General features: G+C 33.1%; 1 protein-coding gene across 1 annotated transcript in view; it reads left to right on the forward strand.

Moving 5' to 3' along the window:
- The first annotated feature begins 7,018 nt into the window (after positions 1-7,018).
- Positions 7,019-14,764, forward strand: part of AHCTF1 (AT-hook containing transcription factor 1) — an 82,660-nt gene continuing 74,914 nt past the window's right edge. The window contains exons 1-2 of the mRNA XM_051993442.1: positions 7,019-7,149; positions 13,560-13,809. Coding sequence (XP_051849402.1) covers positions 7,025-7,149; positions 13,560-13,809 — 375 coding nt within the window. The 5' untranslated portion in view covers positions 7,019-7,024. The remainder of the gene's footprint in view (positions 7,150-13,559; positions 13,810-14,764) is intronic.

The following is a 14,764-nucleotide window of genomic DNA, read 5'->3' on the forward strand; positions in this document are numbered from 1 at the left end:
AACAACAGAAAATGTGAGAATGCTATGTTGTGAACCACACTTAGTTCCCACAGTTCTCTCTCTGGGTGTTTATGGCTCTCTTCATTACTGAACAATTGGAACTAGTTTGAATCATCTCATTGTTGAAGAGAGTCAAGTACATCAGAATTGATCATTGTATAGTTTTTTTGTTGTTGTGTCCAATGATCATCTGGTTCTGCTTGTTTCATTTAGCATCAGTTCATGTAAGTCTCTCCAGGCCTCTCTGAAATCATCCTGCTTATCATTTCTTAAAGAAAAATAATATTCCATAACATTCATATATCATAACTTACTCAGCCATTCTCCAATTGATGGGCATCCACTCCATTTCCCAGTTTCTTGCCACTACAAAGAGGGCTGCCACAAACATTTTTGCACATGTGGGTCCCTTTCCCTGCTTTAAGATCTCTTTGGGATATAAGCCCAGTAGAAACACTGCTGGGTCGAAGAATATGCACAATTTAATAACCCTTTGGGCCTAGTTCCTTATTGCTCTCCAGAATTGTTAGATTTATTCACAGTTCACAATGTTCACAATGTATTAGTGTCCCAAGGTACTGTTTTCTTATTTCTTTGACATGGTAGCTGATAGTTACTTTTTAATTTAGTATAATTGAATTAACCATTTAAATATTTTCTTAAAGACTGTATAATTAGAATTAATGTTTAAAATGATGAGTTTGAAAAACTGCAGGGTCTTGAGCCTTTTGAATCAGTATATAATGTTAAGTATAAATTTAGTGTTGTATTTTTTATTTTTTATCTTAAAAGTATTGTATTTTTTGCATTAGTATTTTGTATTGTATTTTAATATTTTCACATTTTCCCCATAATGTTTAAAGTATTTGTTTAAAAACTTAAAAGAGGGGGAATAGCAGTATGATTGGGAATGGGGAAGAGGTCTGATTTCTCTCCATTCTTTTTTGGAACATACAAAATACCATGTTTTCATGGCTGTACTACAATATAGGAATCACTCACAAAATATTTAGGAACTGTACATTTTAATATTTTCCCTGAAAGGTAGTTTTTGGTATATGCCTCCTCCTTCATTACTTTTTTTGTTTCCCCTCTCTCTCTCTCTCTCTCTCTCTCTCTCTTTTATTACAGCTTTTTATTTACAAGATATATGCATGGTTAATTTTTCAGTATTGACAGTTGCAAAATCTTTTGTTCCAATTTTTCCCCTCCTTCCTTCTCCCTCCTTTCTCCTCCCTCCTTCCCCAGATGGCAGGTAGACTAATACATGTTAAATATATTAAAGTATATGTTAAATACAACATATATATATATATATACATACATGTCCATAACAGTTATTTTGCTGCACAAAAAGAATCAGACTTTGAAATATAGTGTACAATTAACCTGTGTCCCTCATTACTTTGTATTAATTTTGTATGTGTTTTGTCCACACTTTTATATGCATGTCTTTTCTTCTTGTTATACTGTAAACTCTTTGAGGACAAGGACATTTTTGCTTGTCTTTGTATCCAGAAGCCCGGCACATAATAGGTCCTTACTGAATTGTTATTGATAAATTGACTAGCTGGATTTTTGAGGTGAAATAGAAGTTAATCCCAAATTCCCTGCCATTTTCCTTTTTTTGTATTAAATCTCTTTGATGGTTTTCCTAAGTAAATAATTTTTAAACATTTTATTTTTGTTTGAATTACTAAAATAGGATCATTTCAACATATTTAAAAAACATGAGAGACAAAACTAATGTTTTGTTTTTTCCTTTTGTGTTTAGCTTGATGGTTTTTTTTTTAATAATAAAAGTTTAATATTGCTTCCTTGTCTTGATGGATGATCTAACTTCCTAGTGTTCTCCTTAACTCTACCACCCCTCTAAAACCTTAAAATAAATTCATAAACTGTTTGAAAATCTAGTTTTCATTTTAAACTTTTTCCAGTGCATTATTAGCAATTCAAGAGAACAGGAAGCAAGACCATTAGAGTTTTGGAGTTGAAGTTTGTCATTGTTTTTCTTTTCAGTGTTAAAAGTGGTACTTAGTTAATTCTGCATTAGTTCATACAAGTCTTCATTTTCTCTGCATATGATCCTTTCATTTTTTAAGGATGCATAATTTTCCATTATGTCATATAATTTGTTCAGCCATTCTTCTGTTGATGAATTCCCACTTTGTGTCTAGGGGATGTTTTTCTTGATTTTTGTTTCTCAAACAAAAAAGTATTGCTATAAATACTTTTGCTTACTTGAGGCCTTTACCCTGAGGTAAGGCCTATTCAGCATTTATTTCATCATGTTCAGTTTTATATGGAATTTTGCAAAGGTAGATGAAATAAATGCTTTTTGTAATCAAATAATTACACAATGGATTCTGGGTCTTGAGTTGGGGAGATTTGAGTTAAGATCCAAACTCAGACACTTAGTAGTTGTGTGATCCTGGGTAAAGCACTTCAGTTTCCTCATCTGAAAAATGAACTACAGAAGGAAATGGCCAACTAGTCTAGTATCTTTGCTAAGAAAACCCCAAATAGGGACATGGAGAATTAGACACAAGAGAAATGACCAAACAACAAAAACCATTTGGTTATAAGTTCATTTTCTGTAGGCTCACTGAAAATGACCTATGTAGAGCTACTATAGCATGTGCAACAATAGGAATGAGAAGTACCTTTTCTTTCTTTTTTTTTAATATGATTTTTTTCGATTTTTATTGGCTCCCTATTCTTTGAAAGTTTCCATTATATCTTACTTGGAGATTGCATATTGATGATCTACTAAATTATTATTCTTAAGTTTTAATAAATTGAATCAGTATTATGCCTGGGTGGTTGTGGGCAATAGTTTTATTTGGAATAATAATCTGGTTTCAATCCAATTGAGGTATTGTAGTTATGAGTGTAGGTGGCAGTAGTAGAAGTAGTAATTGTAGTTGTGTAAATTAGAATCCATCCTCCACTCAGCTGTCAAAGTGATCTTCCTGAAATGTAGGTCTGAATATATCATTACCCTTTTCAATAAATTTCATTAACTTTTTCACATCCAGAATACATTATAAAATATTCTTTTCATATTCAAAGCTCCCTAAAACCTGCTCTCCCTCCCAACTTCCTTCTTTAACTTAACTCCATTTTCCATTTCCTTGCTCCCCAACATCCTGGGACAGTGATGTTCCTTAACTAAGCAAGGATATAATCTTATTTCCTGACTCCATATTTTCACTGCTTGTCTTCTGTGCCCAGGTTTCTTGTCTTCATCTCCACTTCCTAGTTTCTTGAAGTCTCGGCTAAAATCCAACTTTGTGGATAAATCCTTTCCAGATCTTTTTCATTGCCTGTAGGGCCTTGATTGTTTTCCAGTTTTTCTTGGATCTATCTTGTTTGTACATAGTTGATTTTTTTGTTGTCTCTCTTGTTAGACTAAATTTTTGAACAGAGACAATTTTTCTTTTCTTTGTATCTCCCAACAATTAGCCTGGTGTTTAGTACATAGTAGGCCCTTAATAAATGTTTATGGACTAATACCTAGTAAATTGTACCTTAGTGCTTCATGATACAGTCCTTATTTTTGAATGCCTGATTCTTAGAAAGTTTTTCTTTACACCTTAAAGTTATTCATTAGTAACCTATGCATATAGATTGTAGTTCACAAAGGAATTATATGGAATAGGCCTAATTCGTTTTGTAATATCAGGAGAGAAAACTGGTAGCTCACTGGACTCTTTGAGTCACTGATTAGCTGTTCTCCCTGGGAAAGTTAATTTCTGCCTCTTATGTCAAATATGATCAGAATTATTCAAAATAAAGATTTGGAGTGGAATCTGGAGTTACTCAGGGTTTTTTACATTCATGGGAGTCTTGTGTCATGGAGTACAAATGTTAAGGGATGACTGTATATTCATATTAAATTTGAGTCTTTTAGTTTTTTTTAAAATACTTTTAAAATTCTTGACAATTCAACTTTATATAAGGCATGGCAAATAGAAATTTCTGTAGACAATCCCTGTTAAGGCTTTTAAGAATTGTTTGAGGTGAGAAAAAATAGAATATCTATACTTGAGAAAAAATAAGTTCATCAAAATTTGTCTAGCGTCATAGATTTAGAGTTTGAAGGGATTATCAAGGTCATCTAGTCCAGTCTCAAAGAAACTAAAATTTGAATGCAAATCCTGATTCTAAATTCAGTGTTTTTTTCCTTGTTTGGGAGACATTTAAAGAGTTCATTATTTTCAACTGCAGGTTTAGAAAAGGTATGTGTCATAGTTTAGGGATCTAGCCCAGTTTGTATTTTTCATCTTTTCCTTGGATTTCCAGTAGACTGGTACTAGGTATAGAATGGTACTAAGTATAGAATTCTATATTAGGTATAGAATGGTACTAAGTATAGAATTCTAGGTTTGGAGTCATGAAGATTTTTTGTTATTCCTAAATTACATATTATAAGTAGATACTGCCTTACCCTGCCGGAAAACAAACAGAATAAATGGGGGGAGGGGGAACTACAGTTAGCAAAAGTAATTGTAAAAAGAATTCAAAGCAAATTTCTCTGATAAGGCTTCATTTCTCATAAAACTGAATCAGATTTATAAATTAAGAGCTATGCTCCAATTGATAAATGATCAAAAGATATGATCTATGCCCAAAGGCCATAAATTCATGCATATCCTTTGATTCAACAATACTACTACTAGGCATGAATACCAAAGAGATTTTTTTAAAGAAAAGGACCTATATGTATAAAAATATTTGTAACAGCTCTCTTCATAGGGCAAAAAAATTAGAAATTCCCCATCAGTTCTGAATAAATTGTGTTATGTAATTATCATGGAATATCATTGTTCTGTGGAAAATAATGAGTGGGAGATGCGCTCAGGAAAAAACCCTGGAAAGTCCAAATGTACAATATTAATATTACTAATTAATATTATAATCATATTAGCAATCTGGGCTAACCAGCTGTGACTTCCCTATTAAAGTCAATACTTTAGAACAATAGTGTGATTATGACTACTCTGAAGGACTTGATGAAAAATCCTGTCCATAACCCATAGAAGAAACTCTGAATACAAATTGAAGCATTCTCTCTGTCTTCTCTCTTTAAACTTGATTTTTCTTGAGTTTTTTTTTTTTTTTTAACTATGGTGGGAGAGCTATGTTTTCACAACATGACTTCTATGGGAATGTTTCCTATAACTTCACATGTGATTTATTAATGGAGGCTGAGAGTTATGGGAATAAGGGAGAGAATCTGGAACTCAATACTTGCCAAGAGAAAAAAAAATTTTGTTTACGGCCACAGCATAACAAGTTTTTTTTAAAAGAAAACACAAGTATTGATAAAGGATCTATTCCTTTTTATTGTGAAAGACAAGGCTAAAATAATAATATTTTTTCAAAAATGCCTTTGAAATTTGTTATGGCCAGAAAATGGCAAACCAAGACTATTCTTGGAGGAAAACTCATTGAAGGACAAAAGATAAAGACAAAAAACCCTAGTGGTTTGAATACATTGAGATAGAAGTTCCAGTTTTGGCATATTAACATAATACTTCTATCTGAAGTAGTACAACTTCTATTAATTATTAATTGATAGATTATCCATTTTGTAGATTATCAGGATTTTTTATTTCTCTTTCATTTTCTTCCAGTAGTTTAATTTCATTGTTTGTTGATGTCTTTGCCTTGAAAATTTTTATTTGAAGCTGTGGAAGAAGAGGAAATTAGATAAATTTTGTTGTTTATTATTAGATAAATTAATATTACTATTATTAAAATATTAACAGTACTAATGTAACTTGTTAATATTAATGCTATTAATAGATAAATTACTGACCCTGGTTTCATGAACGAAAATGGATATAATGAATTGTTTGGATTATTTTGCCCAGTAATTATTAAAAATAAATAGTTCATTAATCTTATTATCTTTCAATATACCTATACTAATAGAAGTTAGTAAAACTGTATCTAGACCTGGTAATGTTTAGAAAGTAGTATTCTTTTTTATCATACTGTTTTTTCTGGTCAACTACTTTTTACTTTGAAATTGTAGCTTTTCCTGATGTCTTTGTTCTCGGTTTTAAGTGACTTCAACATTGAGTCTTAGTGCATAGAAGACTGGCTAGTCTAGGAATTAGGAAGTCCTAGATTGGAGTATAATGGTTGTTAACATAGCTGTATGACTTTAGACAAGTTATTGAACCTCTCAGAGCCCTCAGTTCCTTTTGAAGAATTTTATAGGGCTCACCAAAAATAAAATTAAGATTGCCTCCTTTTCCAATGTTATAACAATCTTCTGTAACTTTCCTTTTCTCCCCAAAAAAAGTTAAGGAAAACTCAATTGTCAGTGCAGTTAAATGACTGATCAATTTAATTTAGTTGAGTTTAGAAAAATGAAACAGATTCACAATGCAAATACATATAAAATGAAGTGATTTAAATCAAAGAAATTAGTAAAAGCCTTTTGTAGCATGATGGCACTTGAGCGGGCCCTGAAGGCTTTTGAGCTAGTAGTTCCAAAAAAACGGAATGAGGGAAAGTGTTAAAAGCATGTGGGTATAAGGAGTTTAGGGAGCAGCTTGTACAAAAGCATGGAGATGGAAGGTGAAATGTCAGTTGGCAGGATACTAGTGGGGTAGTTTGGACTCTGTAGTATGTTAGTATGGATTATATAGTATTGTAATAATGCATGATCCTTCTGGGAAAATGCACATGAGATACATTGTAAACAGATTCAAATGCCAAATTGGAAAGAGGTTGATTTTTTTTTTTTGCTTGGGAGGAACTACTGAAGCTTCTGGAGTTCAACCTCTTTTCTGATGTTTTTCATTTATATTATCATATGTATTGTTTTGTTATTGTTAATTCATTTTCCTAAAAATTTTCTTATGTTTCTGTTAAATGTTTCAATGAAGTAACATTTCAGTCATTAGATTTACTTTGAATCATGTTTTTAATGGGATGAAAAAATGTGGTAAAGTATTTATTTTAAATTTATATGTTTAATTATAGTATTATGTCTTTATAGTGAAGTATGCGAGACTTAACTGCACAAGTAACCAGCAGTGTGCTGCGGTTTCCAGAAGTGACTATTCAAGCCCTTGGAGAAGATGAAATAACACTAGAGTCTGTACTTCGGGGACGTTTTACTGGAGGCAAGTTAATATTTTTGAGATTTTACTGACTCACTAACATTTTTTGGTTCTATCTATTAGTTAACATTATATATTGATTCAAGATTTTACAAAGTGCAAAACTTAGATTATCTCATTTGATCCTTGCAACAGAAGAACAAAATGGGCGAAACAACAAGCATGGGAAAGAGAGTAAAGAGAAAAATAGGAAGGCCTAATGATAATAGTTAGTAGAGGAACATAAAAAAAAAATTAAATCTATGCCATGTGTTGTCTGTTTTTGGTCTTTAGTGGTTTACTGTTAGATAACATTCTAGCAAGTGAAATGAGTACAATTATAGTTTTTTCTTATTTTAAAGAGCTGGAGTTTTTTATTTGCTAACTTTTGATCTTCACAGTAAACCCAAAAGGTGATAATTATTGTCCCTGTTTTACAGTTGAAGTACCCACAGTTACACTATAGTTTCTGGGGCAAAATTTCAATTTAAGGCCTTCTGGACTCCTGAGTTCAGCATTCTATCCACTATGCCTGTTTATATAAGCCTATGTCATATTTAAGGCATTAAGTATCGTAGGCATTACTTCTTATCTGAATGTTAACATTAGCTTCTGAATTGGTCTCCCTGCTGAAGTATACTTCTTTCTACAATCCATCCTTTTCATTTCTGTCATTGATTTTCTCCTTTTTTGAATCACCTCTAAATTTCTTTCAGAACTCAAGTTGTAGTACCATCTTCTGTATGATTCTTTTCCTTGCACTTTATATATGTACAAATTGTGTCCTGCAATAGAATTAAAACTCTTTTGGGGTGGGGATTGCTTTGTTTCCCCAAGGGCCTCCATTGGAAAATGTTAAGCAGTGTACTGGATGTGAAGTCAAGAAGATCTGAATTCAAATTCTGTATCAGACAATAAAAAGCTGTGTAAACCTGAACAAATTACTTAATATCTCACGCTTTTTCCCTAAAGTGTGAGTTTAAAAATCTCAGGATTGTTGTAAGCATCAAATGAGATCTTACTAGTAATTGGTAATTGGCAGACTTGAAAGCATTATGTAAATAGATGTTATAGTATTTTCGTTAATATTATTGTAATTAATATAATATATGGTAGGTATTTAATAAATGCTTGATTTATTAAGCTAGCTATAGTTAAAAATATAGTTGTCCAAGTGTGGAAAAAGAAAACTGGAACTTGTACGCTTGTGCAATTTTTCCTGATTCTGACTTTCAAGGAACCATTCTATGCTTCAGTTTACACTGATAGACTTTTCTTTTAGCCAACTTAACTTAAGTATTCTAGCACTAAATCAGCATTTTTTGAGGAAAATGATACAAATCTGAATACTGGATTTTTTTTATCTACAGACTTCTCTAATTAAAATAAGTTTTTTTTTTTTTTTTTGTTTTTTTTTTTTTTAACAAAGTCTTTGAATAGAAATCTGTAGAAATACTTTGGAGATTATGTGGGAAATGTAATTCACAAAATTTTAACATAGGATTGACAAGCCAGCAATAGATAACATAACTTTACCATCTCATAATTAACTTAAAGTTGTTCTTAATTGTTTAATTATGAATAAGCCATCTTCTTGGCTTTTAAATCAAACTGTCTCCCATTTCTATTCATATGTATAGTTTATTTAGATTTCATGTAGATTCACGTTTAGATTTACAGATCATCATCCTTGGTTAGTATAAGAACAGAATTAGCCCAATTTACATGATCCTCTTATAAAATACATCAAGCTAAATAATAAAACAGATTTATACATGCAAAAGGTGTTCATCATTATTACCAATTAAAATGCAGTGCAAAACTTACATAGAGAGGGAATTCCTTGTCCGTGATAGGGACCTCCAAATGCTGTCTTTGGGGGATAAAAGGGGTTGACATTATATTGATTACATCAAGCCTCTGAGATTTAAGCCTCTGTGATAACTCAAAAGAATTAACCTAATCATCCTCACAGGAAATGCCAAATGGATAAAGAATGTATGTTGCTCATATTTCAGCTTCCATTAAATGGACATGCAATAGAACTTCTCCAGTTGTATGTAGTTCTGGAACATAGTATATATGGATGGCAAATTGGGGCCTCGAGTCTAAAAAGAAAAAAACAGTTTGAATTGCTTACAGGAAATTGCACAGCTCTTTTACTGCCCTCTAGTTTCTCATAAAAGCAAAATTCCATTTTAAAAATACTAACAATTTACTGGTATTTGCTGCATGGAAGCAAGACATGCTATCTGAAGAAAGGAGAGCAGCAAAAAGGTGGATAGTAGAAGTAAGCGACGTTATATTAAATATATTAAATGTATTGATATTATTAAATAAAATTAATATTATTTTTAAAAATTAAATATTAAATAAAGGATGTCATCAAGAGATTGCATGACAAATAAAAGAGTTAGTCTTAGAGCCATGGTTATCAAGAAAAAGTAAAGAGAGCTTTCAATCTTTGGGCAGTCTCCTGTGGAGAATTTGAGATAGATGTTAGATAATCTAACAGACTGGGTAAATTTAGAGAAATGGTGATACACATTTTTAATATTACAAATAGTTCTCATTTTATGTAAATTCACATTATGCAAATTCTGAATAAAGAATTCTTAAATCTACATTCCAAAGAACACTTGTTAACTTTACAGTACTGTGCTCTTTTCACTACTACTCCTCACTTGGTGCTCCATCCCCTTCTACCCCATCAGATTTGAAATTAAGGTAAACAAGAGACAATGATCTGAGAGTTGGGCTATCAATAACCAATAAATTGAGTCAATGGCTTCTCTTTTGACCAAAGACCCTAAGGGAGAAGTTATATTAGTCTTCAGATGTAATTTTGGAAAGTACATGAGAACTAAGAACAGAGTTGGTTAGGTAGGGGAAGCATAGAATGGGTTATAGGGTTAATGACAATGTAACATCCACATGGGCCTAATAAACTCTTCTTTCTGTATTAGAGAAATGTTTGGTTGATTTATGGATCCATCTGCATCTTGAGGCCATTAATAGTAGAGCTAGAAGAGCAGACTCCCTGGCTCCTGGGAAGGAGATATAAGACCCTCCTTAATTCTACAGGGACAGGCAGCTATGAACAATATATCTTATGGAATTGTACCAGGTCAACTCAATCCTTCAGACACAGCAAACATTATGGAATTTTCTAAGACCTGAAAGTATAAGGGAGAAATTTACTTTTAACTAAAAGTTTTATTTTTAACTCAGCAGAAGCACTGAATTTCTGGGACTAAGAAGTGTTTGATGTTTGAGTTTACCTGCAAGGTTAAGAGATAGTGGACCAGACGTGAATCCCTCAAGGATAACAAATTTCCTTGAGACACGAATAGAACAGCTATTAAGAAGAACTGAAATTCTAAACTTAGTTCATAGGCAGAGACAAAGAAATGTGGTTTGAACAATCACAGAGTGGGCAATAATATAAATCAGTTACAGAATAGAAAAAAATTTTTTTTAAATTCCCTATAAAATAGACCCTCCAAACAAAAGAAGTAGATGTACAGAGAAAGTACCACCACTGCTACAAATCGGGGGCCTTGGTTTGATAACTCCAGCACTTTGCCCTTCTCTGCTTGCACGTCCTTTCTGTCTGTCAACATTCAGGTATTATGTGTCTGTTTCTGATTTCCATGTGTTGCTAACCCTTTTCTATGTACATGTCCAACCTGCGTTTATCTGCCCTTGAGTGTTTTTCCTCTTGGTTCTGGCCAGGGCCCCCATGTAGCTGCCCCAATCTCATGTTCCTCCTCATGTTCTTGCCTTTTTGTCCCTGGCCCCCACTTGTTCTTGGACCATATGTCAGCCATTTTTCTGCTTCTCTTCTTCCCCTCCCCCACGTTCATGAGCAAATTTACATTATGTAATGCTTTACCTAAAGGCCTACAGAACAGTCCACTTATATAAAACAAACTATTTCTAATAATGAAAGCAGCTGACATTTCTATAGTGCTTACAGTGTGCTAGGAATCATATTATTCACTTTGCAATTATCTCCTTTGTTCCTCACTACAATCCTGGAAAGTAGGTGATAGCATTACACTCACACCCACACACATGCACATATTCTTTTATAAATGAAGAAACTGAGGCAGACTTAATAAGTATTTGAGACTTGATTAGAACTCAGGTCTCCTTGATTCCTGGTGTAGTGCTCTTTATATTCATTGTGCCACCTGAGTGGCCCATAAAATGTCTGCATTTCATTTGTGTATAGTGGGCTTTTCCCTCCAATTACGTGTTTAAAAACTATTTTTAACAATGTCTGCATTTTCAAAGGAAACTCCTGAATCAGTGAGATCCATTTGGGTATTGAGCTCTTGCTGTTGTTTAAAAATTATACCTTTTGTTTATATAAGAGATACTGTTTACCAGGCACTATGCTAAGTGCTTTACAAATAGTATATTATTTGATCATATAACAATCTTGGGAAGTAGATGCTGTTATTAATCTTCATTTTATAATTTTAAGAAACTGGGGCAAGTAAGGATGGATTTAAAGTCAGATTTTCCTTAATAGGGATTAGCACTCTATCCATCATGTTACCTTTGTACCCTTAATGCCCCTTTGATCCTTGTATCTATTCTCATTGTCAACATCCCAGATCAGACTATATTATATTACTAAGCAGTCATCTATCTGGTCTCTAGTTTCTCTCATATAATCCATTTTGTCCATTTCATTTCCTATAGTCAAATTAATTTTTTTTATTTTTTTTATTTTTTTTTTCAAATTAATTTTTTAAATTTTTTAAAACTGCTTTGATCATGTCAATCATGTGATATGAAACTTTAAATAATCTTATTTGCCTAGGGAAGAAATTTTTAAGTTTGTCCTTCTAACTTTCAGGGTACCTTTACAATCTGGCCTTATCTTATCCATCATTGTTCTTGTATTCAAACTCTATCTTTCAATCAGAAAAGTTTATATTGTCACCTATAATTATCCCCTTCTTGAATCATTGTGCTAAGTAGTAGAGAAGCAAAGAGAAAAAATCTTTTCATAGTTGTAAATGTGGGGGAAGGACAACTACATGATAATAACTATGTGTAAATAAGATATACAGAAAAATCAGATAATCATAGAAGTGGGACACAAATATTAGGAAGAATTGGGAAAGACTTTTATAAAAAGAAATAAGTTCAGCCTTAAGAGAACCTAGGAGGCAGAGATAAGGAGGGAACAACATTCCAGGGGGGAGGGGGAGGAGAGAGAACCAGTAGAAATGCACTTGATGGTTGAGGTGTCTAGTGGGAAGAACAGCAAAGAGACCAGTGTCAGTGGATCTTAAAGTAGATAGGAGTAAATTTTAAGAAGACCTTAAAAGTAGGAAGGGGCCGGCTTTAGAATGTAAATTTTGATTTTGGAGAATTAATGGATTTATTAAGGAACTTTTAAATTGAGTAAGAGGTAATAAGTCAGACCTTTGTTTAAAGGAACTAAGTAGTTGAATGGAAGATAGATTTCAATGAGTAAGTTGTTGAGTAGAGAGATCAAGCAGAAGATTATTACAGTTGTCCAGGCTTGAAGTGCTAAGGGCCTATATCAGACTTGTAGAATGTATCAGGAGAGAAGGATGCATATACTGGAGATGTTAATGAAGGTAGACTCTGGGAGTTGGTAACAGAGTGGATATTGGGAGAGAAAGAGTAAGAAGTCCATGGTGACACATAAGATAACCCCTTTATTTTTATTCCCTTCCCCCTTCTGTATTTCCCTATTTTAATTAAATGTACAAGCAAGTCTTCTAGTCCAAATTAACAACCTTGGTGTCATCCCTGATTTATCACTTCACTTAACCTACATTTCCAGTTGTTTTTACCCCCACAACATTTTTCTTCCTTTTTTCTTCATTCATTGAACTACTTCTGTAGTTCAAATAACTTTATCAGGCTCCCTACTTTTACTTGCCAAATAGCTGCCAAAGTTCTGCATAGTTCACTCCCTTTTAGTTTATATTACATTTAGGATTAAGTGTAAACTTCTCAGATTGTTTGACAGTCTGGTTGCTGCTTCTGTGTCAGCCTTAGTACACATTACTCTCTGTGATCCTCATACAATGCCTTTGTACTTGCAGTCCTCCTGGAAGTTCCTGGAATGTTTTGTTTTTACCTCCATTTTCCAGAATTCCTGGTTTTCATTGACTTCTTTCCAGTTGCTACATCATGTTCACAAAATTAGAATGCATCTGTTTTGTAGATATTTATGTGTATATGTGTTGTCTTTCCCCATAGTATGTGTCTTGAGGGCAGAGATGGCTTCACTTTTGTCTTTGTTTACCCAGCACCTATCGTAGCTCCATGTAGTAATTTTTTAATAATAAATGTTTGTTGATTGTTTTGAGGCATTTAGTTTCCTTGCTTCATGTTTCTATAGTTTAACTGTCAAACTAACCCATTTTTTCTTCTTCTAGGAAGGAATGGATTAGCTTGCCTGGCTTGTGGTCCACAACTTGAAGTAGTAAACTCTATTACTGGAGAGCGGTTGTCTGCGTATAGATTTAGTGGAATAAATGAACAGCCTCCCACTGTCCTTGCAGTGAAAGAATTCTCTTGGCAGAAAAGAACTGGATTGTTAATTGGTTTGGAAGAAACAGAAGGGAGTGTTCTCTGTCTTTATGACCTTGGAATTTCAAGAGTAGTTAAAGCAGTTGTCCTTCCTGGAAGGGTATGTATTTCTCAAGAATGGAAAGTTTGGGGTACTCATTTCCCCCAACTTTCACATTGTATTGTTTTTCATGTTCTGAAATAATAAGGGAATATACAGGGAGTATTTAAGATCATTGATATAAATCTGCAAGAAGGAACTTTCAGAAGTCAACAGTTTCAAATATTTTGACATTGTTTAGAGTGAGGATTATTTTTAAAAGCCTACTTTTTCTCTTTAGACATGCACTTTAATCCTAGAGAAGTTTTTTGTTTTAGTTTTAGTAGTTTAGTACTATATTGGTAGAATCAAAGAATTTCACTCTAAATTGAATTAGTCATAGTAGCAAGATTGTGAGCTTTTCTTTGGGTATAGAATATAGGTATATAAATAGTATTTAGTCCTCAGGTAAAAAGGAGCGAAGCATTTCTTCCTCCCCCCTCCAAACTCCCCCCCCCCTTTTTTTTTAAGGGAGTTGACCAGGATAGGTATGTGAGATTTTAAAGAATAAGCATATATAGTTCACATTTTTTTGAAAATGAGGGAAATAGTGGTTTTCAGGTGGGTCTCACTCTTTTGAGACCTCATTTTGGAGGTTTCTAGCAAAGATGCTAGAGTGATTTGTTATTATTTTTTTTTTTTATCTAATTTATTTGGCAGATGAGTAAACTGAAGCAAACAGGGTTAATGGCTTTCTCAGGGTCACACAGCTAGTTAGTGTTGAGTTTGGGTTTGAACTTGGGCTTGCTTACCTCTACACTTAGCTATTGAAGCTTCCCTGAAGGAAGTAGTAAAAAGTAATTTTTAAAAGTTTTTTTCTATGGAAACATCTTCATAGCAATAAAGTTTGTTTATAGTCACATTGCTAATATGTTGGAGAGATGCATGGAATCTATCCTAGATCTTCTGACTTTCAGGGAATGAAAGTACTGAAAAGATATTATCTAATTTGACTCCCTCATTTTGCAGATGATTG

The sequence above is a fragment of the Antechinus flavipes genome, chromosome 4, assembly GCF_016432865.1.
Source record: "Antechinus flavipes isolate AdamAnt ecotype Samford, QLD, Australia chromosome 4, AdamAnt_v2, whole genome shotgun sequence".
In the NCBI taxonomy this organism is placed as follows: Eukaryota; Metazoa; Chordata; class Mammalia; order Dasyuromorphia; family Dasyuridae; genus Antechinus; species Antechinus flavipes.